This window comes from Podarcis liolepis (genome assembly GCF_965112155.1).
Source record: "Podarcis liolepis genome assembly, chromosome: 7".
NCBI lineage: Eukaryota > Metazoa > Chordata > Lepidosauria > Squamata > Lacertidae > Podarcis > Podarcis liolepis.
The window spans coordinates 11476994-11504916 of NC_139561.1; the positions used below are offsets into that span (position 1 = coordinate 11476994).

The 27923-nt window shown below is 50.1% G+C and overlaps 1 protein-coding gene across 20 annotated transcripts in view; it reads right to left on the reverse strand.

Annotated features, from left to right (window-relative positions):
* Window positions 1–27923, reverse strand: part of HSPG2 (heparan sulfate proteoglycan 2) — a 210720-nt gene that overhangs the window by 7010 nt on the left and 175787 nt on the right. For 13 of the 20 annotated variants that reach the window (XM_083514543.1, XM_083514541.1, XM_083514558.1 and 10 more), the window contains 28 exons: window positions 27011–27149; window positions 26777–26917; window positions 25857–25991; window positions 24286–24467; window positions 23595–23787; window positions 21864–22043; window positions 20654–20914; window positions 19726–19903; window positions 18605–18702; window positions 16948–17214; window positions 16749–16864; window positions 15850–15997; window positions 14991–15107; window positions 14486–14503; window positions 13747–13831; window positions 13376–13520; window positions 11724–11823; window positions 10335–10444; window positions 9529–9637; window positions 8148–8246; window positions 7833–8054; window positions 6241–6485; window positions 5884–6055; window positions 4795–4917; window positions 4622–4678; window positions 3703–3778; window positions 1280–1358; window positions 80–121 (listed from right to left, as the gene is read on the reverse strand). In XM_083514543.1, coding sequence (XP_083370669.1) covers window positions 80–121; window positions 1280–1358; window positions 3703–3778; window positions 4622–4678; window positions 4795–4917; window positions 5884–6055; window positions 6241–6485; window positions 7833–8054; window positions 8148–8246; window positions 9529–9637; window positions 10335–10444; window positions 11724–11823; window positions 13376–13520; window positions 13747–13831; window positions 14486–14503; window positions 14991–15107; window positions 15850–15997; window positions 16749–16864; window positions 16948–17214; window positions 18605–18702; window positions 19726–19903; window positions 20654–20914; window positions 21864–22043; window positions 23595–23787; window positions 24286–24467; window positions 25857–25991; window positions 26777–26917; window positions 27011–27149 — 3837 coding nt within the window. The remainder of the gene's footprint in view (window positions 1–79; window positions 122–1279; window positions 1359–3702; window positions 3779–4621; window positions 4679–4794; window positions 4918–5883; window positions 6056–6240; window positions 6486–7832; window positions 8055–8147; window positions 8247–9528; window positions 9638–10334; window positions 10445–11723; window positions 11824–13375; window positions 13521–13746; window positions 13832–14485; window positions 14504–14990; window positions 15108–15849; window positions 15998–16748; window positions 16865–16947; window positions 17215–18604; window positions 18703–19725; window positions 19904–20653; window positions 20915–21863; window positions 22044–23594; window positions 23788–24285; window positions 24468–25856; window positions 25992–26776; window positions 26918–27010; window positions 27150–27923) is intronic. The other 7 variants (XM_083514549.1, XM_083514556.1, XM_083514552.1 and 4 more) reach the window with 3 other exon arrangements.

Sequence of the window (27923 nt, forward strand, 5' to 3'; positions counted from 1 at the left end):
CTCCTTTCTCTCTGACCCCCTCTAGCCGTGCCTTTTGGCCTTCCCTTCGCCATGCCACAAAAACCAAGCCAGTAAATACCTCGTTAGCAGCATGCGTCTCAAGGCCCACCTCCCTGGTTGCCTGGGAAGAGAGAGAGAAAAAGAGGAGCACAAGCCACACTGGGGGGTGCAAAGCAGACAGCTGAACACAGCATGCCTGGAAAGGGGGGGGGGAAATGGCAGAGGTGAACAGCAACGGCATCCATGCAACGGGGCAGGGTGTGTGCATAAGACATGCTGGTGCTGGGAGAAAGCAGCCTTCCTCAAAAGAAGCACATCATGCGCAGGCAACAGCAGAGGAGCCTGCGGGGTCTCGCAGCAACTTGCATGCCGTCAAAGCAGGCGGGCTACTGCCGTCTAGTAGGCGGGCTACTGCCGTTATAGACATCCAGACTAAAAAGATAGCCTTCCTTCCTCAGTGCTGCAAACCTCTCTCTCTGCCACGTTGCAGATCAAGCAGATTTTTTAAATAAAAAAAACGGTAAAGACCCCTGGATGGTTAAGTCCAGTAAAAGGAAACTATAGGGTTGCGACGCTCATCTTGCTTTTCAGGCCAAGGGAGCCGGCATTTGTTCACAGATAGTGTTCCGGGTCATGCAGCCAGCATGACTAAACCGCTTCTGGTGCAACAGGACACCATGACGGAAACCAGAGCGCACAGAAACGCTGTTTGCCCTCCCACAGCAGTGGTACCTATTTATCTACTTGCACTTTGAAGTGCTTTTGAACTGCTAGGTTGGCAGGAGCAGGGACTGAGCAACCGGAGCTCACCCCGTCGTGGGGATTTAAACCGCCGACCTTCCGATCGGCAAGCCCAAGAGGCTCAGTGGTTTAGACCACAGCGCCACCCGTGTCCCAGGTGAAGCAGAAGCTGTCCCCACACTCCTGCTGATCTTTGCAGCGCCAATCATCAAGATGGCACTGGCTTGTGAGGCCTGGCACAAAGACGGCCCTTTATTTACTTGTGATCAGTGAAGAGGCCTTACCAACACTTTGGCGTCACGGGCTGCTGGCATTTTCATCCCCCTGCTCAGTTTTGCCAGGATCCAACTGCCCCCTCGCCCTCCACCCCTCACCCAAAGCTTTACATCTCCTGTTTCCACCTCCAGCCTCTGGGAGAGGAAGAGAGAGGCCCCAGGTTCAATTTCCCCATAGCATCTCTGAAACCCTGGAGGGGCCACAGCCGGCCAGCGTAGGCCACACTGAGCTGACGGACCCCTGCTCTGTCGCATCCACTCACCACGCCCTGCCAGAGGAGAAGCCCATTTGCTGAGTTGGTGCGCACTTCCAGCTCGATTGTCTCTGGTGAGTCCGGGAGGCTGCAACCAAGAGAGAAAAAAGAGACCAAGCGATGAGAGACTGTGCACAGCTCTGCTGCACTAGCCAGTTTCCCCGCAACCATCTGGTTGGTCACTGGGAGAACAGAACGCTGGATGAGACGGCCGTTCGGTCCAATCCACCAAAGCTCTCCTTAGGGACACCCGTTGCAATAGCAGAACCTCCTTGCCCAGGAGCAGTCTACCTCTGATGGCGAACAGCAACTGTAGAGTTGCACTCGTGCCCTGCCTGCAACCCTCCCGCAAGCACAGGACGCTGGATTGGGTGGGCCACTGGACTGATCAAGCTGAAGGCACTTATTACGATACGATACAATAATCTTTGTTGCCATTGTCCCATACAGAACAACGAAATTGAAAAATCTACATAAGACATTCAAAACCCAACAAGCCTGCTATCCCAGCTATCACAACCTGGTTAGCCCCCTATAAACTCCGATACACCATTTTAAAATACAATATACTCCCATAGAGACTCCTTACACTGCATTTAAAACCAAAATCGCTTTTGGGTAGAAACTGTTTCTCAGGCGGCTAGTCCTAGTCTTTATAACCCAGTACCTTTCTTCCAGAAGGCAGAAGCTGAAAGAAATAATTTCTGGGGTGTGCACTATCCTGCACTATCTCTGCAGCTTTCTAATGCACCTGGAAGCATAGATTTGATCCGAGGTGGGAAGAGTACAGCCAATTATTCTCTCCGCATTCTTTACAACCCTGCACAGCATTGTTTTTCCCCTGGCTGTGCAGCTCCCAAACCACACACACAGACCATAGGTTAATACACTCTCCACAGTACAATGGTAAAATGCCATCAACAGGTCCTTTGAGAGATTGTTTTTTCGGAGGATTCTCCGAAAATATAACCTCTGCTGTGCTCTCTTCATCAGGTCTTTACTGTTTTCTCTGTATTGGCCTGAATATAAGCCACACTTTCCCCCCCAAATTCCGACCGTGAAAAGTTAAAGTGCAGTTTATACGTGCAATCTTACAGTGTGCAGCCAGGAATGTGGGGCAAACAGTACCATGAAAACGGCAAAGCGTTGCCTGCCCCATACTTGGTACCCCGTCCTCTCCCCCAAGGGAGAGAGCGAGGAAAGGGGAAGGCTGCTGGCAACGCAGTGCGCCCCCCCCCGCCTAGTACACACCCAGGAGCAGTGAGGAAGGGAGCAGCTTATATTTGGGTATTCCCCCCCCCCCCAGTTTTAAAGGTGCGGCTTATTTTCAGGTGCGGCTTATATTCAGGCCAATACGGCATGTTTTTATGCATTTATTTTAAAAAAATAATTATATGCCGCTGTATCACAGAAACAGATCACAGCTATGACACGGCTCCCCAAATCAACACAGACTGTGGAAACTTCACACTGGACTTCAATCATTTGGCATTGTGTGCCCCCCCATTCTCCCTCCAGACCCCGGGTCCTTGGTTTCCAAATGAGATGCAAAAGCTGCTCTTATCAGAAAAGAGATTTGGGGAGCCACGTCATCAGCTGGTGTTGGTCCACTGTGCTTCATTAAGTCCAGGGTCAACATAGCCGTCTACCAGGAGATTTTGGAGCACTTCATGCTTCCTTCAGCAGACGAGCTTTATGGGGATGCTGACTTCATTTTCCAGCAGGACTTTGGCACCTGCCCACACTGCCAAAAGTACCAAAACCTGGTTCAATGCCCATGGGATTACTGTGCTTGATTGGACAGCAAACTCGCCTGACCTGAACCGGCATTGCCAAGAGACAGATGAGAGACATGAGACAATGCCGAAGAGCTGAAGGCTGCTATTGAAGCATCCTGGTCTTCCATAACACCTCAGCAGTGCCACAGGCTGATAGCATCCATGCCACACCGCATTGATGCAAAAGGGGCCCAAACCAAGTACTGAGTACATATGCATGCTTCTACTTCTCCGAGGTCCAATATTGGTATATTTGCAGTCCTTGTTTTGCTGATTTCATTTAATATTCTAATTTTCTGAGATTGTTAATTTAGGGTTTTCATTAGCTGCACGCCGTGATCATCACAATTATAACAAATAACGGCTTGACATATCTTGCTTTGCATGTCATAAGTCCATATCTCATATATTAGTTTCACCTTTTAAGTTGAATTATTGAAAGAAATGAACTTTTCCATGATATTCTAATTTTCCGAGTTTCACCTGTAAACCCATACGGTAAAAGTCCCTCCCCTGAACTCCCTTCTGCACTGGCCTTGGCCTGTTCCCTCCACCGTAAATGGAGCTTGGCAGTGTTCTCCCACTGCCACTTGAGGCTGGCTGGTCGCCGTTCGTGGGGAAGCGTCCACCGCAATGCCATCAGAGATAACTCACCTCCTGGGGAAAGTGTGGCGCCCCAGGGCCACATAGCCGCCGTCGTGGAAATAGGCACCGTACTGTCCAGGGGCATCTGGTAAATGGGGGAAAAGGAGAATTAGTCTCAGCACCTACTTAGGGACTCCAGCACAGCCTGAGGCAATGGGAGGGAGGGGAGGGAGAAGCTGAACTGCGGGAAGTTATTGGCTCAGAGATAGAAAGAAGATAAAGTCCCTACCAGAGATGAATGGCAGATTAAGTTTGCAGAAATGGCAAAAATGACCAGAAGAATCAGTAACTGGGAAGACCAAAATTTCAACAAGGAATGGGGAAAATGTATAATTTATCTTAAAAACCATTGTAAGCAGTTAAAACTGTTAGCAGGACTGGAAGAACACAGTTTAATGGTGTAGTTTAATGGAGACGTAAAATATTTGGATTATCTTATAAAAGATGCAGGAGGAAAGGACCAGTGCTCCCCCCCCAAATAAATAAATAAATAAATAGGGGTACTCTTGTTTTCCTACTCATATTGAAATGCTGCCCCTCAATGAGGCCAAACTTAGATTCGCAAAATGTCTAGGGGTATGCATCCCCCCGGGGGAAAAAGCACTGGAAAGGACTATCAATAGGACCCACAAAGGAAAGGAGATTCCTTGGCATCTTGTTTTTATGTTATATATTCATTGGATATGTGATTGTAAAACCAAATAAACAAATTTAAAAAGGGAAAAAGAGAAGCTGACTGGTTTTCTGGAAGTGTCAAATGGCTTTGGATCATCAAAGCATCTTCTGCCCGGATGACATGGTTATCTGAAGTGGCTTCACTACAAGAGACATCCTCCTTAGCTCCCAGGCAGGACTTTGTCTGCAAAGCAGGATCTTCACCCCAGAAGAAGCAGAAGCAGGTGGCGCAAAAAGGGGTCCTGAGACGTACCATTTCCTCCGCTGCCCTCGGGAGTCCACTCGGCATTTGACTGGTGCTGCGATGCATCTGCGTGGCAGAGAAACAGGCACTCGCTTTACACAGCAGAAGACAACTTTCTTCCGGGGTGACAGCGGCGGAGGAGGCAGCTCCACGCTCTAGCCAGCCATCATCCTCAGACTTACCGTGTTCACAGTATAATCCCAGGAAGCCAGGAGGGCAGACGCACGCTGTGTCTTTGCAGATGCCCCCGTTGAGGCAGGGCTGCTGGAGCTGGCACTGGACCTCAGACACCTCGCAGCGCTCCCCTGAAGAGAGCGAGAGAAACACACTGTTGTAAAGAGCATGGAGAGGTAGAGATGGGCGAGGGCGGACTTGCATGATGCGCAAGACTAAGGGCTTACCCACACTTATCTTTAGCCCCACTCAAGCAACAGGTCTTCACTTTAAAGCTCCATGTCTGAACACCTTTTTCCTTTCTTTTTTGCTCCAGAGCTTTCCCTGTGAAAACTCACTCTTTAAAGCTGATCTGGAACAAACAGCTACCTTCGTTCTCAAACTTAATCTGTTCCGGAAATCCGTTCCAAAACCATAGCGTTCCAAAATCATGGCGCACTTTTCCACAGAAAGTAATGCAAAATGGTTTCATCCGTTCCAGACTTTTAAAAACAACCCCAAAAACACCCATTTAACATGAATTTTACTATCTAACGAGACCATGGATCCATAAAATGAAAGCAATAAACAATGTACTGCAGTCACACAATCAATCATTCAGTAGCTGGACTGGGTTCCACACAGTCACAAAAACAAAACAAAAGAACCACAAAAACAAAAATGCAAAATAAACAGCAAAAACAGACTGACCTCAGCGTAACACTCAAAATGGAAGCGCGGCACTCAAATTGGATGCGTAACACTCAAAACGGAGCACGGTCAGCTACTGAAAGAAGTTCGCAAACCTGAATACTTACTTCCGGGCTTGCAGTGTTTGGGTTCCAAGTTGCTCGAGTACCAAGGTGTTTGAGAACCAAGGTACCACTGTATTTGGCTTTTTCATGGATTGCACTTGGCTCCGAATCAGCTTTAAAGAGCAGGTTTTCGCAGGGAAAGCTCCAGAGCAATAAAGAGAGGGCTAAAATGGAGCTTTAAAGTGTAGACCTCTTGCTGGGAAGCATGGAGGAAAAGGTATGTGTGGGGGAAACTCTGGAAAAACCGCAAGAGACTTTTTACTGGGCATCATACCCTCTCGCATCCCTCTGTGGCGCTCTCACCTTTGTAGCCGTCCAGACACAGGCACTGGAACTCGTACTCGCCCGTCAGCAAGCACTTGCCACCGTGCAGGCAGGGCCTGCGGTCGCAAGGGGAGCTGTCAAAGCACTGCGAGATGCTGCGGCTCTCCAGGAAGCTGTACGAAATGTCCACCTTCTTCCCGTTGATCGAGACCTGGGGTGGGAAGACGCAAACAGCTTCAGCTTCCAGTCAGAGTGCATGGATCTTGCCGGCCAGCCCCTTCCCTTCCTCCTGCCCCCTTCTCTTCCAAGGAGGAAGTGTGGACTGTCCACCACAAAACAGGGAAAGGGAACAGGCAGCTTCTCTCCCTACTGCCGTCGCGCCCCCTAGTTGCTCACCTCCCCAATGCACCCGTAGAAGTGGCTGGAGACGTTGGCAGCCGCCGGCAGCCTGACGGAATCATCGACGCCCCCCAGGTACATGGAAGTGCGGAGGTTCAGGCCCTGGCTTTTGCCTGGTGAGGACCTCTTGACGGGCCGCTCATCGTTCACCTGCAGAGTGCCGTCTTTGTTCAGCCGCTCGGCTGTGATCCTGTGCCACTGTTCCAGCTCTAGGGGCCTTGCGCTCCGAAGGACGGCCGTTCCTAAAAGAGGACCGGGAATGTGAGTTTGGATTCTGCAGCTGGGGGAAGATTCTCCCTGCAACAACCGGCCCGTCTCACATACCCCGAAAGTTAAGAACGTACCGTACTTTTCCGTGTATAAGATGAGGTTTTTTCCCCTGAGAAAATAATGTCAAAAATTGGGGCTTTTCTTAGACACGGATAGCGCAGTGTTTGGACGGGGGATTGGTTTCTGCCGCAAGCAGGAGATTGTCAGCGGTGAATTTGTTGGTGGCTGTGGCAAGGGCTGCTGTTGATTTGCCGGGGCTGCGGTGATTGGCGGTGGCTGTTGGTTAGCAGGCAGGCGACTAGTGTGTTTTATGATGCGCACGATTGTCGTGGTTGGTCTGGCGGGTGAGTGATTTTTGGCAACCCCCCCAAAAAGCTCAGCAACTCTGGGCAATCTCCCCCCATTTACTTAATTTAGAGACCCCAAAAATAGGGGGCGTCTTATACACGGAAAAATATGGTATGTGTTTGGGACTGGTCTGTGGAGGAGGGTTGGGAAATGACCCCCCCCCTTCTCCTCTGCCTCTTTCTGAAAAGGAGGGGGAGTGGGAAGAATCGCCCCCCCCCTTTCTCCAATAGCTGCAAGAAGAGACTGAGACAGGACTAATTTACGACAGGACAGAAAACTACCAAGTTTTGAGGTACAGTGGTACCTCGGGTTACAAACACCTCGGGTTACAAACACTTCGGGTTACAGACTCCGCTGACCCAAAGGTAGCACATAGGGTCAAGAACTTTACCTCAGGATGAGAACAGAAATTGCACAGTGGTGGCGTCATGGCGGCCCCATTAGCTAAAGTGGTACCTCCAGTTAAGAACGGACCTCCGGAACGATTTAGGTTCATAACCAGAGGTACCACTGTAATGAGAGGAGGAGTAGGAGTTGGAGAACAGATAGCGGACACATATTCTTAGACAGCCTGGGAACTCCCCCCCCTTTTTTTTTTACTATTACGAATTATCATCATTATTTTATTATCCGCCCTATGTCCTAAGGTCTCAGGGCAAGTTTAAAACAATACTAAAAAAACAGTTCAAAACAAATTAACGGCCATGAAAATAAGCTGGGTTTTCAAAACATACACCTTGAGGGTCAAAAACAGGCTGGCGTCATCAGCATTTGCTGGAAGCTGCACAACGAAGGTGCCAGGAGGGAGTTCCCACTGCTCAGGGGCTGCTGCAGAGAAGGCCCTGTCCTGTACCCCCTAAGCCTCTGAGGACAACCACCAAGAGGGCAGATCCCAGTACCCGAGAGGTGCTGCTGGGAAAGAGGCGGCCTTTCGGGTATCTGTTGTTAGCAACAGGGAGTGGATTCATTACCTGAGCCCAGTTCATAGCGGAACTCCAAGTGCCCGTTGACCATGCTGAGCGAGACAAAATCTGCCACGGGGGAGCCATCTCCGCCGCTGAAGAGGATGAGGCCATCGGGGGACAGCGGCTTGATCTCAAGGTCCACGCGTAGCTCGTAGTGGATGTTGGTGAGCGGGGGGTAGGAGATGAAGGCGTCGCCCCCGTGGAAATAGGGCACGGTCACCGTGGTGCCTGCAGCAAAGAGGAGGGCGGGGGGGTCAGCCTGGGACTTTTGCTCAGGCTTTGCCATGGCCATGGGGGGGGCAGCGTGTCTGCCTTACTCACCGTCCATGCACTTCTCTCCGTATTTCCCAAGGAGGCAGCGGCAAGTGTAGCCTTGCCCAGTGGCTCGGTTAACACAGGTGGCGTCGGGACCGCAGGCCTCTGTGTGGGAAGGGAGGGTCATTTGGTAAGACTCTGGGCGGCAGTGTCAGGGACGGGGCAGAGAAGGAATAGAGGAGACCGCCTCAAATCCTGACCCTTCCAGGGAGGAAGAAGAGGAAGACAGTATAGATTTACAACGGGGGGTTGATGGGTGGTCGCAGCTCAGAGGCAGATGAGGGGGAAAGCTGGGAAATCATGGGAGAGACAGAACAACACCCGGCTGACACGTTGTCATTAGAGAGCACTCCAGACCCTCCATCTCCCAGAACCCGGCGAGCTTTAAAAGTAGGGGAGCAAAGAGCTCAAAGACAGAGGGCACGTAGCAGCATCCGTAGAAGAGGTGATGATGACGATGAATGAGGAAGCTGTTGGAGAGATGGGCAGGTGGAGATTCACTCAGGACAACACCATTATCCAAGAGGCTGGGTTCTATAGCCCCTTTCTGTAAAGTTTGAAATGAAAAAGGATGGTAAGAAACTTTCCCTTGTCTTTATACTTTCCTGGGCAACCAGCCGCGGACAGCATCCTGACAGGCAGAGGGCCGGGAGTCAGGGTTCCCTGTCTGCCCCCTGAACTTAGGAAGCTGCCATATACAGAGTCAGGCCACTGGTCCTTCTACGTCAGCATCCAAAGTGGGTCCATGTCAGAAAAGGGTGGGAGGTGCAAATCTGCAGGACCCACCCCCAGAATCAAACCATTGGTTGGTCCATCTAGCTCAGTATTGTCCATTAATTATTGCTATTATCTGCCCTTAAAGTGGTTAGGGTTAGGGGTTAACCTAACCCTAATGTACATCATTAATGATAAATTAGCATGTGCTATTAGGTAAGACGGGGAATATGCAGGAAGAATGATTTTGAGGAGATATGGAAGGTGTGTAGAATTTGTACTGTTAAAATGGAAATGGAACATCGCAAGAGATGTTGAAATTTTGGTAGGTTGGGGAGCTATGATGGAATGGTCTCGGGGGTGGGGTGCACATTTTTATTCTTATTTATTTTTTATTATTACTTTGAAAAAATAAAAAATAAAATTATAAAAAGTCCATCATTAAAACAGTTTAAAACCAATTTCCTAATAAATAAAAATGTCAGCATTGCTCTCCAGTGGCTCCCAAAGGATTCAGCCCTACCAGAAGATACTGCTGAGGACCGAACCTTGGGCCTTCCGCATGCCAAGCAAATGACGTGCCCCTGAGCCACGGCCCTTCCTCCTAAAGGACGCCCAGTCTTGTCCCTGCCACGTGATGCGCCACATGGAAACAGGGACAGCCGCATCTTACCTGGATGGCAGCGTAGGGCCTGGGGGTGTTCGCAGTTGCTTCCAGCAAATCCCTGTGGGCACTCGCACACATAGCTGCTGCTCTCCGAGTCCCTGCAGACGCCTCCATTCTGCCAAGGGGAGAGAAGGGAAAATCTGGTGGACTGACCTTCATTGGCTCCCAGTACGTTTCCGAGCACAATTCAAAGTGTCAGTGCTGACCTCGAAAGCCCTAAACTGCCTCAGCCCAGTATACCTGAAGGAGCGTCTCCACCACCATCGTTCTGCCCGGACACTGAGGTCCAGCTCAGAGAGCCTTCTGGAGGTTCCCTCCCTGCGAGAAGCGAGGCTACAGGGAACCAGGCAGAGGGCCTTCTTGGTGGTGGCACCCGCCCTGTGGAACGCCCTCCCATCAGATGTCAAGGAAATAAACAACTATCTGACTTTTAGAAGACATCTGAAGGCAGCTCTGGTTAGGGAAGTTTTTAATGTTTGATGACTTATCATGTTTTTAATATTCTGTTGGAAGCCGCCCAGAGTGGCTGGGGAGACCCAGCCAGATGGGCGGGGTAGAAAGAAAGGAAGGAAGGAAGGAAGGAAAAGAAGAAAAGAGTTTGAATTTGATATTCCGCTTTATCACTACCCAAAGGAGTCTCAAAGTGGCTAACAATCTCCTTTCCCCTCCTCCCTCACAACAAACACTCTATAATTATTCCAATCACCTGCCATGTCCAACCAGGGCTGGCCACGGGGAATGCAGCGAGCAACGAGGCCGAATTCTGCTCCCCTCTATAAAATGCAGAGGCTGCACACATGCAGGGAGCTTACCTGACACGGACGGTCCTGGCAGGTGGGGCAGTTGGAGACGCCGTGAGCTTGGAGGTCAAAGTCTTTGAAGATAACTTCTTTCCCTTGGATGATCAGCTGCCGAACGCATCCTAAGAGGGGAAAGAGAGCAAGCCGATGGGAGGTTGCGGGAGAGATTGGCGGTAGGGGCGAGGGAGGAATCAGTGGGAGCGAAAAGATGTGCCGACGAAGCAGGGGTGAGCTGGCAAGGCCTCTGTGTTAGGTAGCTGTACATCTTGGGACACCCCCCCCCCCGTAAATACCCACTGCTCATATAAATGGGGAGAGCCAGTGGGGATGCTGTGGCTGGTGGTGGTGGGAGGCTCAGAATGGGGCAACCCAGATGCCTGCATCTCACTGGCTGTGGCCCTTTGCCTAATCCACCCACCTCACAGGGATGTTGCTTGCTTGGAAGAAAATGCGAGGGTTGAAAAACAGTGCATGCCGACTTGCATTCGTTTTATCCCTCCAAAAGGTTCAAATGCGACCGTTTAGCGAGCACCCCTTTTCTACCACTGCCCGCATCTGTTATTTAGGGAGACAACCTATAGGGGAAAAGGGAAGCCAGCCACTCCCCAAAGGTGCTGGCTACCTGGGGGCCAGTGGGGTAGCTTTTTTTATGCAGCTGTCTGTCAGACTTCAGGGAATTGGCTTCCTCCCCCCGTAGCAGTAGATAAGAAGATCAAAGAAAGGAATGCCTTACCAGTTAGAAATTTAATAATCACAGGGAGAGAACAAAGAACACATCCCCTAGAAACAGCGGTGCTCCCAATTAAGGATCATACCCCCTTCCGCCCGTATTAATCTACATCACTCGTACGTCTTTTAATCTAAGCTTGTACCCTCTGTCTTTCTGAGCTCTTCTTGACCTTAGGCTGAGCGAAGGAATGATGTCCAATGACTGTGAATCTGTTAACCTTCTCTTTTCCAGCGTTTCTTCTCCTAGCTGTTCCCCATCCAGTATTTCCCAGCTTCTGCCTTCTGAACTGTGCCCCTCGGCAAACCACTGTTCCAAATCTATACTGTCCTCCTACTCCTGGGAAGATTCAGGAGCAGGGGAGGGAGTGGCTCCCACCATTCCTCCTCAGTGCGGTCCCTGACGCTGTCATTCTTGGGACATCCTGCCAAGGTGCACTCAAAACCCAGCCCGGCCACCTGCCACAGATCACAGAAACCCCCGTGCATATACTGGCCACTTTGTCCTCAGAAGGTGGTGGTCTCTCCTTCATTGGAGGTTTTCAGCCAGAGGCTGGATGAAACTTTGTCAGGGATCCTTCAGCTGTGATTCATGCACCTTAGGGGGGCTGCACTAGATGACCCTGGGGGGCTCCCTTACAACCTTACAATTCTATGACTCTGTGAAGCTCTCACCAATGAAACCGCTGGTCAGGCCTGTCTTTGCAGTAGCAGCGTAGTTGGGATACCCGCCAAGGTACAGCCCCTCGTTGAGGTCCAGACCTTGGAATTTGCCCTGGGGAAGAAATATTATTATTATTATTATTATTATTATTATTATTATTATTATTATTATTATTATCATACCACCCTATATCCAGGGGTCTCAGGGCAGTTCACAGAATAAAATCAAGGTATAAAACCACAAAATACATAAAATAAAAATAACAACTCAATAGCCCCCCGACCCGAAAGGTGCCACATTTTAAATGGGCATAGGATGTAAATCAGATCAACCAAAGGCCTGGTTAAAAAAGGAACATTTTTGCCTGACACCGAAAGGTGTATAATGAAGGCGCCAGGCGAACTTCCCTGGGGAGAGCATTGCACAGACGGGGAGCCATTGCAAAGAAGGCCCCGTTCTCATGTTGCCACCCTCTGGACCTCTCGAGGAGGAGGCACATGAATACAGGTCTCAGAAGATGATCTCGGGGTCTGGGTAGATTCATATGGAAAGAGGCGGTCCTTGAGGTATTGTGGTCCTGAGCTGTTTAAGGCTTTATAGGTCAGAACCAGCACTTTGAATTGGGCCAGGAAACTAATCAGTAGCCAGTGCAGTCGGACCAGGATCGGTGTAATATGCTCAAACCATCTTGCTTTGGTGAGCAACCTGGCCGCTGAATTCTGCACCAGCTGAAGTTTCTGAACTGTCTTCAGAGGCAGCCCTACCTATAACGCATTGCAGTACAGTGGTGCCCCGCAAGATGAATGCCTCGCAAGACGAAAAACTCGCTAGACGAAAGAGTGTTCCGTTTTTTTGAGTCGTTCCGCAAGACGAATTTCCCTATGGGCTTGCTTCGCAAGACGAAAACGTCTTGCGAGTTTGTTTCCTTTTTCTTAAAGCCGCTAAGCCGTTAATAGCCGCTAAGCCGCTAATTGCCATGCTTCGCAAGACGAAAAAACAGCAAGACGAAGAGACTCGCGGAACGGATTAATTTCGTCTTGCGAGGCACCACTGTAATCTAACCTTGAGTTTACCAGAACATAGACAATAGTAGTTAGGCATAGCTGGGCCACCGGCTGAAGCTGAAGGAAGGCACTCTGTGTCACTGAGGCCACCTGAGCCTCGAGCGACAGCAAAGGATCTAGGAGTATCCCCAAGCTGTGAACCTGCTCCTTCAGAGGAAGTGTAACCCCATCAAGAGCAGGCAACCTCCCATCTATTTGGTCTAGAGAACCACCCACTAACAGTGCCTCTGTCTTATCTGGATTGAGCTTCAGTTTGTTGGCTCTCATCCAGTCCGTAACACAGAAATGTAAACCTAGCAAAAGTGGGTCTCCAACAGGAAACACCAGTTTGCAGGGGGCTGCTCCATCTTGGCCCTGCTTGCCATCCTGCTCCCAGTACCCAACGCCTTTGCGCCTGGTTCAGTAGCCACTGGCAAGTACAGAATGCAGAGCTCAGACCCACAGATGGGGTGAAGACGCCCAGCGGCATGTTGACACCCCGACTAGAGCGCCTGCCCTGGCTTATAACGCTGCCCCTTTCAGCAGCCACATGCCAGAGAGATTTCCCGCAGGTGGGAGAAACCGCCCCCTACCCTCTCCACCTTGAGCATGCCACTCACCTGGGACGTGCCGTTGACGGGAGGGTGGTTGTCCAAAACGAGAGAGCCCTGGGTGAGGTTGCGGTACAGCCGGACGGTGTGGAATTCGCCCAGCTTGATGATGGAAGGGTGCCGGATGGTGGCCATGCCAGAGCCAGCGTCAAACCTGCAAAGCCAAGACAGATCAGGAGGGTCAAAACTGCCCGCCCACTCCATTAGGCCCTGACATGCCTTGCAAGACCCCTTCGGCAAGCTGGACCATTTTGGCGCAGGCCACTTTGGAGGCCCACGTCTCACAGCTCTGGGTTCAGAAGCAGGAAAGGATGGGTTGAGGCTAGAACTGACACCCAGCCAGAAAGAGGGTGCTGAGATAAGGACCCCCAGCCTCTCACCTGAGCTCCGGCCGGCCCCCAACCAATCCAAAGGACACGAAGTCCGTGCCTGTGTTCTTCTTCTGCCCATTGTACACCAGCATCCCTGCCAAAAGCACAAAGGAAGGTGAGCGGTTTCCGCGGGGCATGGGTTTGCTCAGCTCACAGCTTCAGCACCAGGGAGCTACTTGCAGCCGAGCCATCCTCCGATGCCTGGGAAAGGCAGCCTGGCCGAAGTCCCCAGTTCCATGCAGTGTTCAGAGCCCTCCATTGCCACCCACGCAAGTGGCCTATTTGTGGACGAGCCACAAAAGCTGGCGCCCACCAGCCTGCGAGACCGCGACAATGTGCTATGCTCCCTTTGGCACCCAAACCCGCAGCACGGCAGGCGGCCCCCACGGCGCAACAAGAGGAGGCCAAGATCCACCTGGGCTTCCTGTCCCTGGGATGCAACACAGTTCCGCTTCCTGGTAAGGAAGGGAGAATGTCCCACCTGCCTGGGCAAGGAATCGGGGTTAGGCAGGGCCTCAAAAGAAGCAGCCTGGCTGGCAAGGCGTTAGGCGGATCGGTGAGCAGGTGGACAGGGGCCGGGAGGGCTCCTGAGTGAAGACACAACTCCACCAGTGGAATAGTTAGTTTGCCAAGGGGCACACTTTTCACAACACACACACGGGCACGAGGCTCCATCGCCGCAAGGGTTAAGGGAGGCGCCTAGGACTGGCTAAAAAGGAAGCGGCAGCCCAGCAGAAACGACACTTACCTGAGTAAAGCATGAGAGCTGGAGAGGTAGGGGAAAGGAGGGAGTAGAGACGAAGGGGGAGGAAGAGGTGTAGAGGAGAGAGAGAGGAAGAGAGATGGAGAGAAAGGTAAGACGAGTTGGGAGGAAAGGCAAGAGGGAAAACGAGAGTGTTGAGAGAGAGATTCCCAGGAAAGAGAGCGCTCGGGCCTCTGCCAGCAAGGAGAAAGGTGGCTGGTTGTACCCAAAAAAGGACCAAGGAGCTCATATACTAGGATAGACATATTTCAAAAAGTAAAAACCAGGGCACCCCAAAATTGTTTCAAAAAACGCCACTTTTCGATTGACCCAGGACAAAACGCTGCATTTCAGAAATCCCTCCCGGATGTCAATTCCGCCTCTGAAATCCCAATATGGCAGCCCTATCGTACTTGTGGGGAAGCTCTGGAGTGCCTACATTTGAGGGGGGACGACACACAGCAGTCCTGCCCCGAAGGGCCTCCCCACCTGCCCCAGCACCTGTGCTTACCGTCAGGTGTGTCCGGTCGGAAGGTGATCTCGATCGCGAATGTTTTGTAGGCGTCTTTCATGGTCGGCAGGACAAGGAAGGACTGAGGATTCTGGGTGAAATATGGCACCACCCGCTCTACAAGCAGAGGAAGGGCAGGGGGTCAGAGGACTGGGCAGCTGCTGCAATTTCCCAGCTCCCTTATCCTTTCAATTTGAGGAATTGCTGGCAACCTATTTGGTCCACTTTAGCCACAGGAAATCCCACTACTGCCACCATGCCAGGTTGCATCATTGCCCAATATTGCCCAATGCTGCCTTCTCTGACTGGCAGCAGCCTTCTGGGGTGCTTCCCCCCTGCCCAGATACCCATGCTCCTTTAAACTGGAGGTGTTCAAGTGTTGAACCTGGGGCTTTCTGCATGCAGCTGAGCAGGGACCCTTCCCCCCCTGCGCAGAAGTCCCAGCAGGATTCGAACCAGCAGCCGCCACCAGGCTAGGAGGCAGGAAGCGACAGCCCGGGCAAGGCTCCTTTTTTGCACCTGGAACTCACCAGAACTAAGTTCTGATGCCTTTCAGATGGGCACCGTTGTCATGATAAGAGAGCCTTTCATGGTGAGCTCCGACACCTCTTTTTCTAGAAAAATACCACTGCCCGGTTCCACCCCTATTCAAGGCACAGTCCACACAACCAGAAGGGGAAGGAGAAAGACAGGACATTCCCCTCTCACAACTGGAGAGCCCCAGAGGAGGATTTCTCCAGGTCAAACTCTAGAGACCAGCAACTGCCTGTCCCCTTTCTGAATATTCCTCCCATGGTTTGGGTGGCGGCGGCAGAGAAACTGATTTCGGAGGGAGAAGAGACCGGCCTGCTGAACTCACCGCGCACTTTGAGCATGGAGAAAGCCGTCACCTTCCCTTGCCGGTTGGATGCCGTGCAGACGTAAATGCCGGTGTCCTCGGGGCGAGCGGACGGGATGGTCAGGACGTTGCTCTCCACACGGACCTCCTTGGGGAGGTCTCCTTCCAGCTGGAACACAGAAGCGGCCCCCGAAACCCTCAGCAGGCTCTTCCCGCAGGGCACAGCCTGCCTTGCAAGGTAGCCCAGCAACTGAGCCTCCTCAGTTCATCCTTCCTTTGCCGTGTGCACCATCTTGCTGCTCTCCCCAGAGGCTGTTCTCGCTCTTCCCCACAAACCCAGGAGACTCTCTGCCTTTTCAGAGAGCACTTTGAATTGGGGCCCGGAAATTAATTGGCAGCCAGTGTAGCTGTGCCAGGATTAGTGTTATATGATCAAACCGATACTAAGCTACACAAGACTTTTTTTAAAAAAAGATCACCAGTTACTACAGAAAGCACATGGAGATAGTGTGGTGTAGTGGTTATTTCTGAACTAGGACCTGGGAGACTAGGGTCCATATCCCCCCCCCCTCAGCCATGACTCTCACTTGGTTTCAACCTTCTTTTAGCCTAACCTACCTCACAGGGTTGTCGGGGGACTAGGACGGGAAAAGATCAGGGTTCAAATCCTCCCCTCGGCCACAAAACACAACTGGGAGACCTTGGGGGCCAGTCACTGCCTTGCAGCCTTAACCAAACTTGTTTTAAGAATAAAAGGGGGGAGGGAACCATGAATGCCACCTTCGAGCTCCTTGGAGGAGAAATGGCGGGAAATAAATGCAACAAATAAAATAGACAACGGCGTCACATGTCGTCAGCCGCCAGGCCCTTCTTGGTGGGCAAAGCCCACAGAAGGGCTCCCTGCCCCTCTGGAGAGTTACCTTGGTCCAGGTGATATCTGGCACAGGGAAACCGGAAGCCGAGCAAGGGAAGACCACCTTAGACCCAGCGGAGACCTCTTTCACTTCTGGCTGGGCTGCAGCAATCTGGGGCACAGCTGTAGGAGAGAGAAGAAGCAGGTTTGCTAACCTGGAGGGAGGAGAGAGAAACGAGGGGCGCATTCGCCCTGCTGGTACTTACATTGGACATGGAGGATGACGTGGGACTGGACTGTGCCGACGTCGTTGGTGGCCGTGCAGCGGTACTGCCCGGCGTCCGCCTGCTCCACGCGCTCAATCTTCACCATGCTGCCACTTGCCAGCACCCCTGGGCGCAGCCGCCCGCCCACCTTGCTCCACGTGACCTGGGGCTTGGGGTCCCCAAAGGCCAGGCACTCAAACTCCACGGCGTTGCCCACCAGCACGGTCTGCACCGACGTCCGGATGTTGATCATCACCTTGGGCAGTGCTGAGGAGAGGGGGGCAGACAGGGAGAAGTCAGCAGATCCTCAAGGTCTCGGCCCAGAATACCTGAAGGAGCGTCTCCACCCCCATCATTCAGCCTGGAAGCTGAGGTTCAGCTCTGCAGCTCTGAGGGCCTTCTGGCGGTACCCTCCCTGTGAGAAGTGAGGTTACAGGGAACCAGGCAGAGGGCCTTCTCGGTGGTTGCGCCCATCCTGTGGAATGCCCTCCCATCAGATGCCAAGGAAATAAACAACTATACAACCTTTAGAAGACATCTGAAGGCAGCCCTGTTTAGGGAAGTCCCCCCCCCAAGATCTTTATTGAAACTTAAGATATATACATAATAACCGAAATTCCCAATGATTCCCTTGCATAAAATATAATATCTAAATTACAACAGCTGCATAAATAAGTTTTTAATGTTTGATATTTTATTGTGTTTTTAATATTCCATTGGGAGCTGCCCAGAGTGGCTGGGGAAACCCAGCCAGATGGGTAGGGTATATATAACAAATTATTATTATTATTATTATTATTATTATTATTATTATTATTAGGCAATAGACTGGCACCCTTGGGGATGAAAGCATTCTCTCACAGCAGGAAGTGGTCCCGATTCCTGCATTGCAAGGGGGTTGAACCAAATGACTCGCAGGGTCCCTTCCAACTTCACAATTCTATGAATCTGTGATTATAAGACACCTCCCTCGCTATGCAGCGCAGGGAATTAATGCTTCAGTTCCACACCAGGATGGCAACTGTGGGGATGGACTCTTCCCTTCCCCTTCTTTGGAGATAAGCTGGAATATGCCCTGATGTCAGGGAATGGTCTGAAGACAAGGACTGGGGAATGCATTCTATGGCAGACCAGCTTCTCTCTGATGGAGAGCTGGAGGGGGAAGAGTTGCCCCCCACCCCCTTTTTTCCAGCAGAACCACTCTTGCTCTTCCAGCATGTACAGTGGTACCTTGGAAGTTGAACGGAATCACTTCCGGAAGTCCATTTGACGTCCAAAACGTTTGGAAACCAAAGTGCAGCTTCTGATTGGCTGCAGGAAGCTACTGCAGCCAATCAGAAGCCATATTGGATGTTCAGGTTCCAAAGAACGTTCGCAAACCGGAACACTCACTTCCGGGTTTGCGGCATTTGGGAGGCAAAACGTTCGAGTTGCAAGGCATTCAGGATCAAAGGTACAACTGTATTTAAAATGCACAACAGCAGTCTAGTAACTGGGATACTGGGATTTTTCTGCGGCTTAGTGGCTGACTGCTGCCCCCCCCCACCTTTGCATGTGGGGTTAGGGGGAGATTGACTGCACTCAAGGGAGCCACTTCCTCCAAGAGAGTAGTAGAGAGCAAAGGCCTTTCAGTCGGTGGCTGCCCACTCCGACTTACCCTGCACTGTCAGCATGGCCCTGTCCTCAACCTCCTCGGAGTAGCTGGTGGCTCGGCAAACGTAGACACCTTGGCACCCCCGATCCAGCTTCTCGATTCTGCAGGGAAGCAGCGAGAGTCACTAGACTCTGGCCTAGCTCTTTTTAAAAATTCCATTCATGCATTTCAGATTTATACACTTCACTAATTTTACAACCATTTTGACATTTCAAAACTTGACTTCCTTCCCCCTCTCTCTGCGGTTCCTTAAATTTATTTTTTATATCTCCTGCATATCCAAATTAACTTAATCTGTTCATTTATTCATCTTCCTTAAATATATAATCTTATAAAAAAACCGCAGGTTATTACAATAATCCTGCCGATTTTCTCATCTGTTTACAATTTATCTGTAAATATTCAAGAAACCATTTCCATTCTTTTATAAAAAGTTTGTTGTCTTGATTTCTTATTTTTCTGGTAAGTTTAGATTGACTTGGGGGGGGGGGGGAAATCGGGAATCAGGAGGACCAAAACTTCAACAGCGAATGGGTTAAATATTAAATGTATTTGAAAGAACACTGTAAACATTTGAACTCTTTAGCAGGCTTTGAGTAACTCCTGAAATGTTACAAAGACTTTGGATATATTGCAGGACTATAATTCAGATGAAATATACTATGAAGCTGATTAAGATATTTAAAGGACCCACAGAGAAGGGAAGTCCTAAGATTTGGAATAATCTTGTTCTATTTCAAAATTTCATTGTGATAAGTGTGTGATTTATTTTGTAAAACCAATAAAAATATTATTTTAAAAAATGTTTTGCCATTTCTGCATATTGCGTAAGTTTTTTGTATCCATTCTTCCTTTGCTGGGACTTCTGCTTCTTTCCATTTTGGGGCAAGTAACGTTCTTGCCACTGCAGTAGCATACACGAATAAGTTTCTGTACAGTTTGGGTAGTTCTGTCCCTATAATTCCCAAAAGGACTCTGGTCTAGCTCAGCTGTCCATCAACAGTGGAACACCCCTTGGTCCTGTTTCACCCTCCATCCTTCCCACGGCATCCCCCAGATGCAATCTGCCTCATACAGAATTGGACCGTTGGCCCATTGGGCTCAGTACCATCTGCTCTCCTTACCGAAGCACGCCGTTGCGGATGGTGTGCTGAGGAGGCAGCTCTCCATTCTCCTTGGACCACTCCAGCCGTGTTCGGGGGTCTCCGGAAACAACAGAACACGCAAACTCTGCTGTGCCCCCCACAGCCTTCGTGTCTCTCCGTGGGGTGACCTGGATGGAAAGAGGTCCTCCAGCTGCACCTGTGTGGGGAGAAGAGGAAGACAGAATGAAGCTCCCGACTCTTGCCAGAGACACCGAGAGGGGCCTAGAGAGGGGCCTTGTCCGTGGTGGCCCCACAAGTCTGGAATCAGCTTCTCTCATCAGCCACATTTTAAAAGGGTATAGGATGTCAATCAGATCAATAAAAGGCCTGGTTAAAAAGGAATATTTTTGCCTGGTCCCTAAAGGTGTGTAATGAAGGCGCCTGGTGAACTTCCCTGGGGAGAGCATTCCACAGACAGGGAGCCACTGCAGAGAAGGCCCTGTTCTCGTGTTGCCACCCTCTGGACCTCTCGAGGAGAAGGCACACGAAGGAGGGCCTCAGAAAATGATCTCAGGGACCGGGTAGGTTCAAGTGGAAAGAGGCGGTCCTTGAGGTATTGCGGTCCTGCGTTTTGGGCTTGATAGCAAGCTTCCAACTGTTTTCATCACAACAGGACTTGCACGGCACTTATTTGGGGAAGAGTGCCATGACACAAGTGCAGAGGGCTCTTGGGAGCCATGGGGATTCCCCCCACCCACCCACCACAAAACAGCTATTTGTGGCACCCTTAAGAAACTACAGATCCCATGATTCTCTGGGACAATCCATGTGCATTTGAGTGTGTGTTGAATGTATGGCGCGGATCTGCCCTACGCGGATCGGAGTGAAAAAGGACAAACACCTTGTCCACAGCCTCCACCCTTTCTCTCCCAGCTTCACCACCGTTGAACCTTCCCCGTGTCCTCACCTTGCACTCGGACGTGGGCGACGGCCTCGGCTGACCCCACCCGGTTGCTCACGCGGCAGAGGTAGGCGCCCGAATCGTGGGGGGCGGCCGGGCTGATGTGCAGGACGCTCTCGCGCACCGTGGCGTGCCCGGGGAGGCTGCTGTTGGCCTTGGTCCACTCATAGCGCAGAGGGGGCGTGCCGTGAGCCAGGCACTGCAGCTGCACCACCTCGCCCGCCTGCACCGACACCGAGTCCGGAAGGGTGGTGGCGTACGGTGGCGCTGGGAAGCGGGAGAGAAGAGCAGAAAGTTCTCTGGGTTAAACAGCCCCCTGCTCTTTTTTAGGGTATTGTTTCCAGGCGCCTCTCCGCAGACAGGCTCCAGCACTAACTTTATTTTTATTTCATATAATTTATATATTGCTTGATCAAAGAGGTTTCGTTAGGCTTTGGAGAAACAGGTTAACTATGCGCTGCATTTCATAAAGCTCATATGCCGCAGCTTGATTGCAAGAAGAAAACCTCAAAGCGCTTTATAAAAGAATGATACCATGAAAAATGAAAGTGTCAGTTAAAAACGGGTATAAACAACTATTTAAATATTACTAATAATAGTAACGCCCGTTCTACTCAACAGCAGAACCACTGAAGTTAATAAACATGAATAATGGTAAATTTGGGTTTATTAATTCAAATGGGTCATCTTTGACAAAACAACCACACGTGTAAAGCACATCGACCTCACCTCCACAGAGTTACAATTCTCTGCACCCCTTCAAAAAAAAATCACCCCCAAGTTCCCAGGATTCTTTTCTTTTTTGGGGGGGTTATTAATTAATTTATATACTTTTTAAAAATAAAAAAGGATAAAACAATCAAATTATCAGTTATATACAGTTTAAAACATTTTTAAAAGAACACACACACACACAAACACAAAAGGATGAAAATCAGTGGTAAGCTTAAAAACCAGATGAAAATACCTGCAGTGTTCTACTTATCCATACAGGCAATTTCCTAAACGTTAGTGTTTTTAGCTGGCACCAAAAGGAGCACTGCGAAGGTGTCCGCCTGATGTCAGCGGGCAGGGAGTTCCAGAGTTCGGGTGCTGCTGCCACGCTATAAGAATGGCTTCTCACCCATGTGGGATGAGCATTATGCAGTGCTCAGAATAGGGCCAGTTCCTTAGCAGAGTGCCCTAACTTTGCCCGCTCCCTCCCTCCTTCCCTCACCTTCCACATCCAGCATGATGAAGGCCTCTGTGAAGCCGGCGGTGTTGGTGGCGTTGCAGATGTATTGCCCGGAGTCCTGCTGGGCTGCCCGGGGGATGACGAGGGTGCCGTTCATGATCTGATGCTGCCAGGGCAAGGGGGCCCTCAGCTTGGACCAGTGGATGGTCGGAGAGGGGTCGCCTGGGATGGAGAGAGCAATGGTTAGCTGCAGGTTAGGTCAGCTGCGATTCCTGCACTGCAAGACGTCGGACGAGATCACCTTTGGGTCCCTTCCAACTCTATGCAATTCTATGCTTCCATGAACAGGAGAAAAAACCCAGAACGAGGAAATCTGCCTTGCCTTGGCCCTGAAATGCTGAATGTGGCTAGCAGTAGGCAGTGTGTAAAGGTTTAAAAAAAAGGTAAAGGATTTCTGGATTGTTAAGTCCAGTCAAAGGCGACTATGGGATTGCGGCACTCATCTCTCCTTTCAGGCCAAGGAAGCTTGATTTTACGAGTATAAAATTATAACAGGGCTTTTTCTGATTTTTGAAAAATAATTTGATTATCTAAAATGCCTTCATTTATTCTCCATCTAAATGGAGTGCTTTTTTCTCCTCTTAGTTCAAGTAATACTGGGTTATGATCCGAAAGTGTCCTTGGTAATATGTCTACTTTTTTGACATATACTGATAATTCTCCAGACGTCCATCTCGAGATATTTTTTCCACTGGACTGATGTGGTTCAGAGAAGAACGTGAATTTTCTGTCCAGTGGATGTTTAAATCTCCATACAGTGGTACCTTGGTTTAAGAACAGCTTAGTTTATGAACAACTTGGATTAAGAACGCTGCAAACCCGGAAGTAGGTGTTTTGGTTTGTGAACTTTGCCTTGGAATAAGAACATGTTTTGCTTCCTGTTGAGTGTGTTCCATTTGTAAATTGAGTTCCCCACTGCTACGGGAAAACATGCCTTGGTTTAAGAACACTTTGGTTTAAGCACAGACTTCTGGAATGGATTAAGTTCATAAACCAAGGTACCACTGTATATCAATCAGGTTAACATTTTCCACTATTGTGAAGAAAGTTGCGGGTAGTCTCCCTTCCTTTGAGTCAGTTTTTCTTAAAGTCTTATTCCTATCTAGAGAGACTACCCTATTTATATCTCCCATTAGTATTATCTTCTAGCCCATGTATTCAAATAGTTTTTCTTTTAACATTTTATAAAATTCAAATTTTCTCTCATTTGGTGCATATATTCCATCTATTATTATTATCTCACCTTGTACTGTTATCTGTACTACAATTATTCTTCCCCTGTCCTTAAATAACTGCTTTGGGTCAAATTTGGCTTTTATATATAATACAACCCCTCTCTCTTTTGTTTCGTCTAAAGTTACAAAGTCCAATCCCAATCCTTTATTTATCAAGACTCTTCTGTGTCTCCTTGCCACATACACTTGTTCCTAAGGCTGATTTTTTACCAAATGTTTCTGTGCGCTACTCTGCATCCCTCGCAAACTGCTCAGAGGCTGCATTCAAAGTTAAGCGGCATGCAAATCTCATTTAATTAAAAGGAAATAAGCCCACCGACTGTGCGAAGGCTCAGAGTCCCACCTGCTGCTCTGACCACTGGTTGTCTCTGACCACGGCCACTATTGGAATACGAAGGCTCCTTCCCCTCCCCAAGGTGGGGGGAGAGATGCCTCCAAGGGAATGCAGACCTTGGGCTGAAAAAGGCCCCTCACCTACCTGTGGCAGAACAATGGAGCCGAGCCGTCTGCCCGGCAACTACAGTCTGCGTCGGGTTCGCATGAATCTCAGGTGCGCCCGGTCTCCCATGCACGGCCTCCACAAGCAATTCCACCTGCGCTTCCGCCGTCCCCAGGGGGTTCTGCGCCATGCAGACATAAGTGCCAGCATCTTCAAGCTTCGCGGATGAGATCTGGAGCGGAAACAGTATTGGGAAGGGTGTGTGTGTGTTTCAAATCGAGGAATGGGGCCACGGCTGCCTTGGGACCAAAAACAAGCCCCTTTTTTGGCCCGTAAGAACGTAAGAGACCTGCTGGATCCAGCCAAGGGCCCATTTTGCCCAGCCCCCTGTTCTCACAGTGGCCAAGCAGATGCCCGCAAGCAGGATTCGAGCACAGGAACAACTCTCCTCCTGCAGTTTCTAGCAACCAGGATTCAGAAGCATTGCTAGCTATGGACACAGAGCACAGCCATTGTGGCTAGCGGCCATCACCATCTCATCTGGTCCACCAAGATGCCTCTGGGAAGCCCGCCAGCAACAGAACCCTCCCCACTGCTTGCTCCCAGCCCCCAGAAACCGACACTCTAAGGTACGTTGTTCCCGAGGCTCCACATATACCCCCAGTGCATATATACTAGGCCCCTCCTCCTGTTCCCTTGCCCTGCGGACAATGTGTCACCTGCGACTCACCTGCAGCACAGCCCGGCTGTCCAGCGGCATCACGGTCTGGTGCTCCACCTTCTGCCGGACGCCCACCTTGCTCCAGCGCACCAGGGCCCGGGGCTCACCCGCCCCCAGGCAGTCCAGGCTGATGGATTTGCCCACCTTCAATTGCACGGGGCCCTTTGGCACCACTGAGACGGTCGGCGGCCCTGCGGGTGGGGAGAGGAGAGCCTTGAGCAGCTGCCCCACAGCAGAGCAGAGCAGAGCAGAGCAAAATGACTGGCTTCCATTTAGCTGTGTGCAATGCCTCCACCGGCATCCATGCCAGTTGGGCACCCAGGAACGGCATCGCTCTCTCCAAGGAGGTGCTCCTGCTTCTAAATCTAATATCTCCCAGAGGTCAGGCTAAGAAGGGCAGGCTGTTTTGCAGGAGCCAGGCTGCTTCCTCCTGCTCTGGAGGGCAGGACTCGAACCAAAGGCTTCAAGTTATGAGAAAGGAGATTCCGACGAAACACCAGGAAGAACTTTCTGACAGTAAGCGCTGGTCGGCAGTGGCACCGGCTTGGATTATCCTTCATTGGGAAGTTTTTACGTAGAGGTTGGCTGGCCGTCTGTCATGGACGTGTCATAGGAAAATCCTTGGGCTCACTCAGATCGCCAAACAAAGACACCAGCCAAGAATATAGGAGCAAAACAGCAGCCTGTAGGCCTGAACTTTATTGCAACAAGACTTCCACCCACCACATGGAAGAAGCAGGATGAAGCCCAGAACAAAGCATGGCTCCTTCCTTCAGATTACGACTTAGCTGTGATGTATAATGCTTCACTAAGGGTGTTGTGAGTAAAAAAGGGGAAACTTAGAAGAAAAAGGAGCCATCCTTTGTGTTGTGGGCTTCTTCCTACTTCTTCCATATGGTGGTGGAAGTCCTGTTGCAGCCGTCTTTTGAATAAAGATCAGGCCTGGTGTCTTTGTTTGGCGATCTGAGTGAGCCCAAGGATTTTCCTGTAACAGTCGCTTTAGCTGAGATTCCTGCAACGCAGGGGGTTGGACTAGATGACCACGGGGGTCCCTTCCAACAATACGAGGCTATGATTCTATGCCCACTGGCAGGGCCTCCCCCTGGAATGGTTCTAAACAGGCAGCCAGGCAGGGGCGGGAGGGGCAGGGAAACTCACAAACAGGACTTGAGTTCAAGAGCAACTCCTGCAGCTCCCAGCAACTTGAATTGGCCTCTGTGCTGCCCTTGCAAAACTTTGCCGGGAGGAGGTTGGGGGGCAAAAAATGAGAATGAGTCAGCTCTGACTCTCATTGGCTGTGGCTCAGCCAATGACTGGCTCTGGCTCCGCCTACTTTTGGGCATCCCTGCCTCTTATGCCAGCAGTTCCCCTGGTTACCAGCTGCCACCCCTGGAGGAAAATGTGTCCTTTTTGAGGATGCTTATAGTGTGAGCACTTTTAGCTTTAACTATTCTAGCTCTGTGTGCTGTGTAAGTCACCGCCTTCAGGCTTAAGGTGACGCTGCAAATCAAGTCATTGTAATAGTACCCTGATATTTTCCAGGAACCAAGGGGTTTTCTCCACTCCACATGCTCACTTACCATGCACCATCAGGTTGACCACACTGTTGGCTATCCCAAATCGGTTGGAGGCGAGACAGCGGTAAGTCCCCTGGTTCTGGGGCTGGGCGTTGGAGATGGTGACCACAGACCCGTTTGGGCTGATCTTCACGTTATCTGTAGTGGGGAAGTGGGAGAGAGAGCTCTGTCCGGGCCTGTCCCTTTTTAGTTATTCATTTATATATCAATTGAGAATTCTAGGTGCCAAAATCCCAAAGGAGTAGAAAAGACTATTTATGTATGTGACCATGGCTGCCATATCTATTAGCCCAGAGATGGAAAGAAGATAAAGTCCCTACCAGAAAAGAATGGCAGATTGTGCAAAAATGACCGGAAGAATCAGAAATCAGGAAAATTCTAGTAAGAATGGGGGAAACTTATAATCTATCTGAAAAGCCATTGTAGGCAGCTAAAAGCGTTAGTGGGATTGGAATAACACTTGTAGTTTAATGGGGAAATTTGGATATAATGGAGATGCAAAAGATCTGGATTATTATAAAAGATGCAGGAGGAAAGGACTAATAAAAGGACTCACAAAGGGGAGGAGGGAAGTCCAGGAGATTCTGTGGAATCTTGTTTTTATACTGTATGTTGCTATACGATTGTAAAATCTTAATTTGAAAAGCCAAATAAATAAATTTTACAAAAAAGGAAAAGGAGGTTCAAGTCAGGAGATCATGGGGAAGTACGTGTGTGTTGCGCAAAAGGAAAATGCACCAGGAGGGAGGAGGAAATAAGCAAGCTCAGGTTCAAGTTCTTAGTGACTGCAAGCTGCTCTACTGACCCGTTCCAAAAGTTGCTGGCCTGTCAGCTGAGCTGACAGGAGCTTCCCGCACCCCTTCACTTCCTTCCTTTCTTACAAACTGACGCTAGGTCCAGGTGGCCATCGCGAGCCCGCCTACCTGGCAGCTGGTTGTTGGGCAGTTTCCAAGAGATCTCGACGGGCTGAGCGCCATCGTGGAGCCGGCACTTGAAGGAGATGTCCGCTCCCTTGCGCACAGCGGTGCTGTGGGGGTCGATGGAGATGACCGGACTCTGGAGGCCTGCAGGGATGGAGCAAGGGTAAGGCTGACCCTCTGAAGACACCGCCCATCTCTCCTATCTGCCCCCCTTCCAGCCCAGAACCTTAGACGTACGGGAGGCGGCGTTGGCGCTGGAAAGGACAGAGACCACCAAGGAAGCCTCTTGAGAGACAGCTCCACCACTCGCACGGCAGACGTACTCGCCGGAGTCGGCTGGGGTGAGCTGGACCAGGCGAAGGCGACCACCGACAACCTGTGTGCGCCAAGAGAGAGAGAGAGGGCTGCATGAAACAAGAACATCACAGGGGGCTCCTGGTGTCTCTTTGACCTACCTCCTCTCCCGCCATTTTTTTTAAAAAATTGTTATTAATTTTCAATTACATTCCAATTATAGCCTCATTATAACAATACCAACTTACTAACACCAATCGTTCAAATGCCGAATTGTATCATTTAGGTGGCCCCCTGTGTGCTAGAATTGATGGTTTTCTTTATTTCAGCATTCCAAAATCTTATTAATTTCAACTACATTCCAGTCAGAATAACAATCCCTTATACAACAACTGCAATATTAATAACTTCTATTCGTCTTGCCGCATTAAATGAAAATGATTTATAAATTTACAAGTGAGGCACTCAAAACTATATCCTTGCTCTCCCTGTGTGTGCCAATTATTCTATCGGTTGGGTTTCTTCCTATCCTTATAAAATGTTATACAGTGGTACCTCAGGTTAAGTACTTAATTCGTTCTGGAGGCCCGTTCTTAACCTGAAACTGTTCTTAATCTGAACCACCACTTTAGCTAATGGGGCCTCCTGCTGCTGCCGTGCCACCGGAGCACGATTTGTGTTCTCATCCTGAAGCAAAGTTCTTAACCCGAGGTACTATTTCTGGGTTAGCGGAGTCTGTAACCTGAAGCGTATGTAACCTGAAGTGTATGTAACCCGAGGTACCACTGTATCTATCTTTTTCTGGTTGTTGCTGTTCTCCCTCATGCCTTTCGCGGAGCTGATATCCCATTGTTGT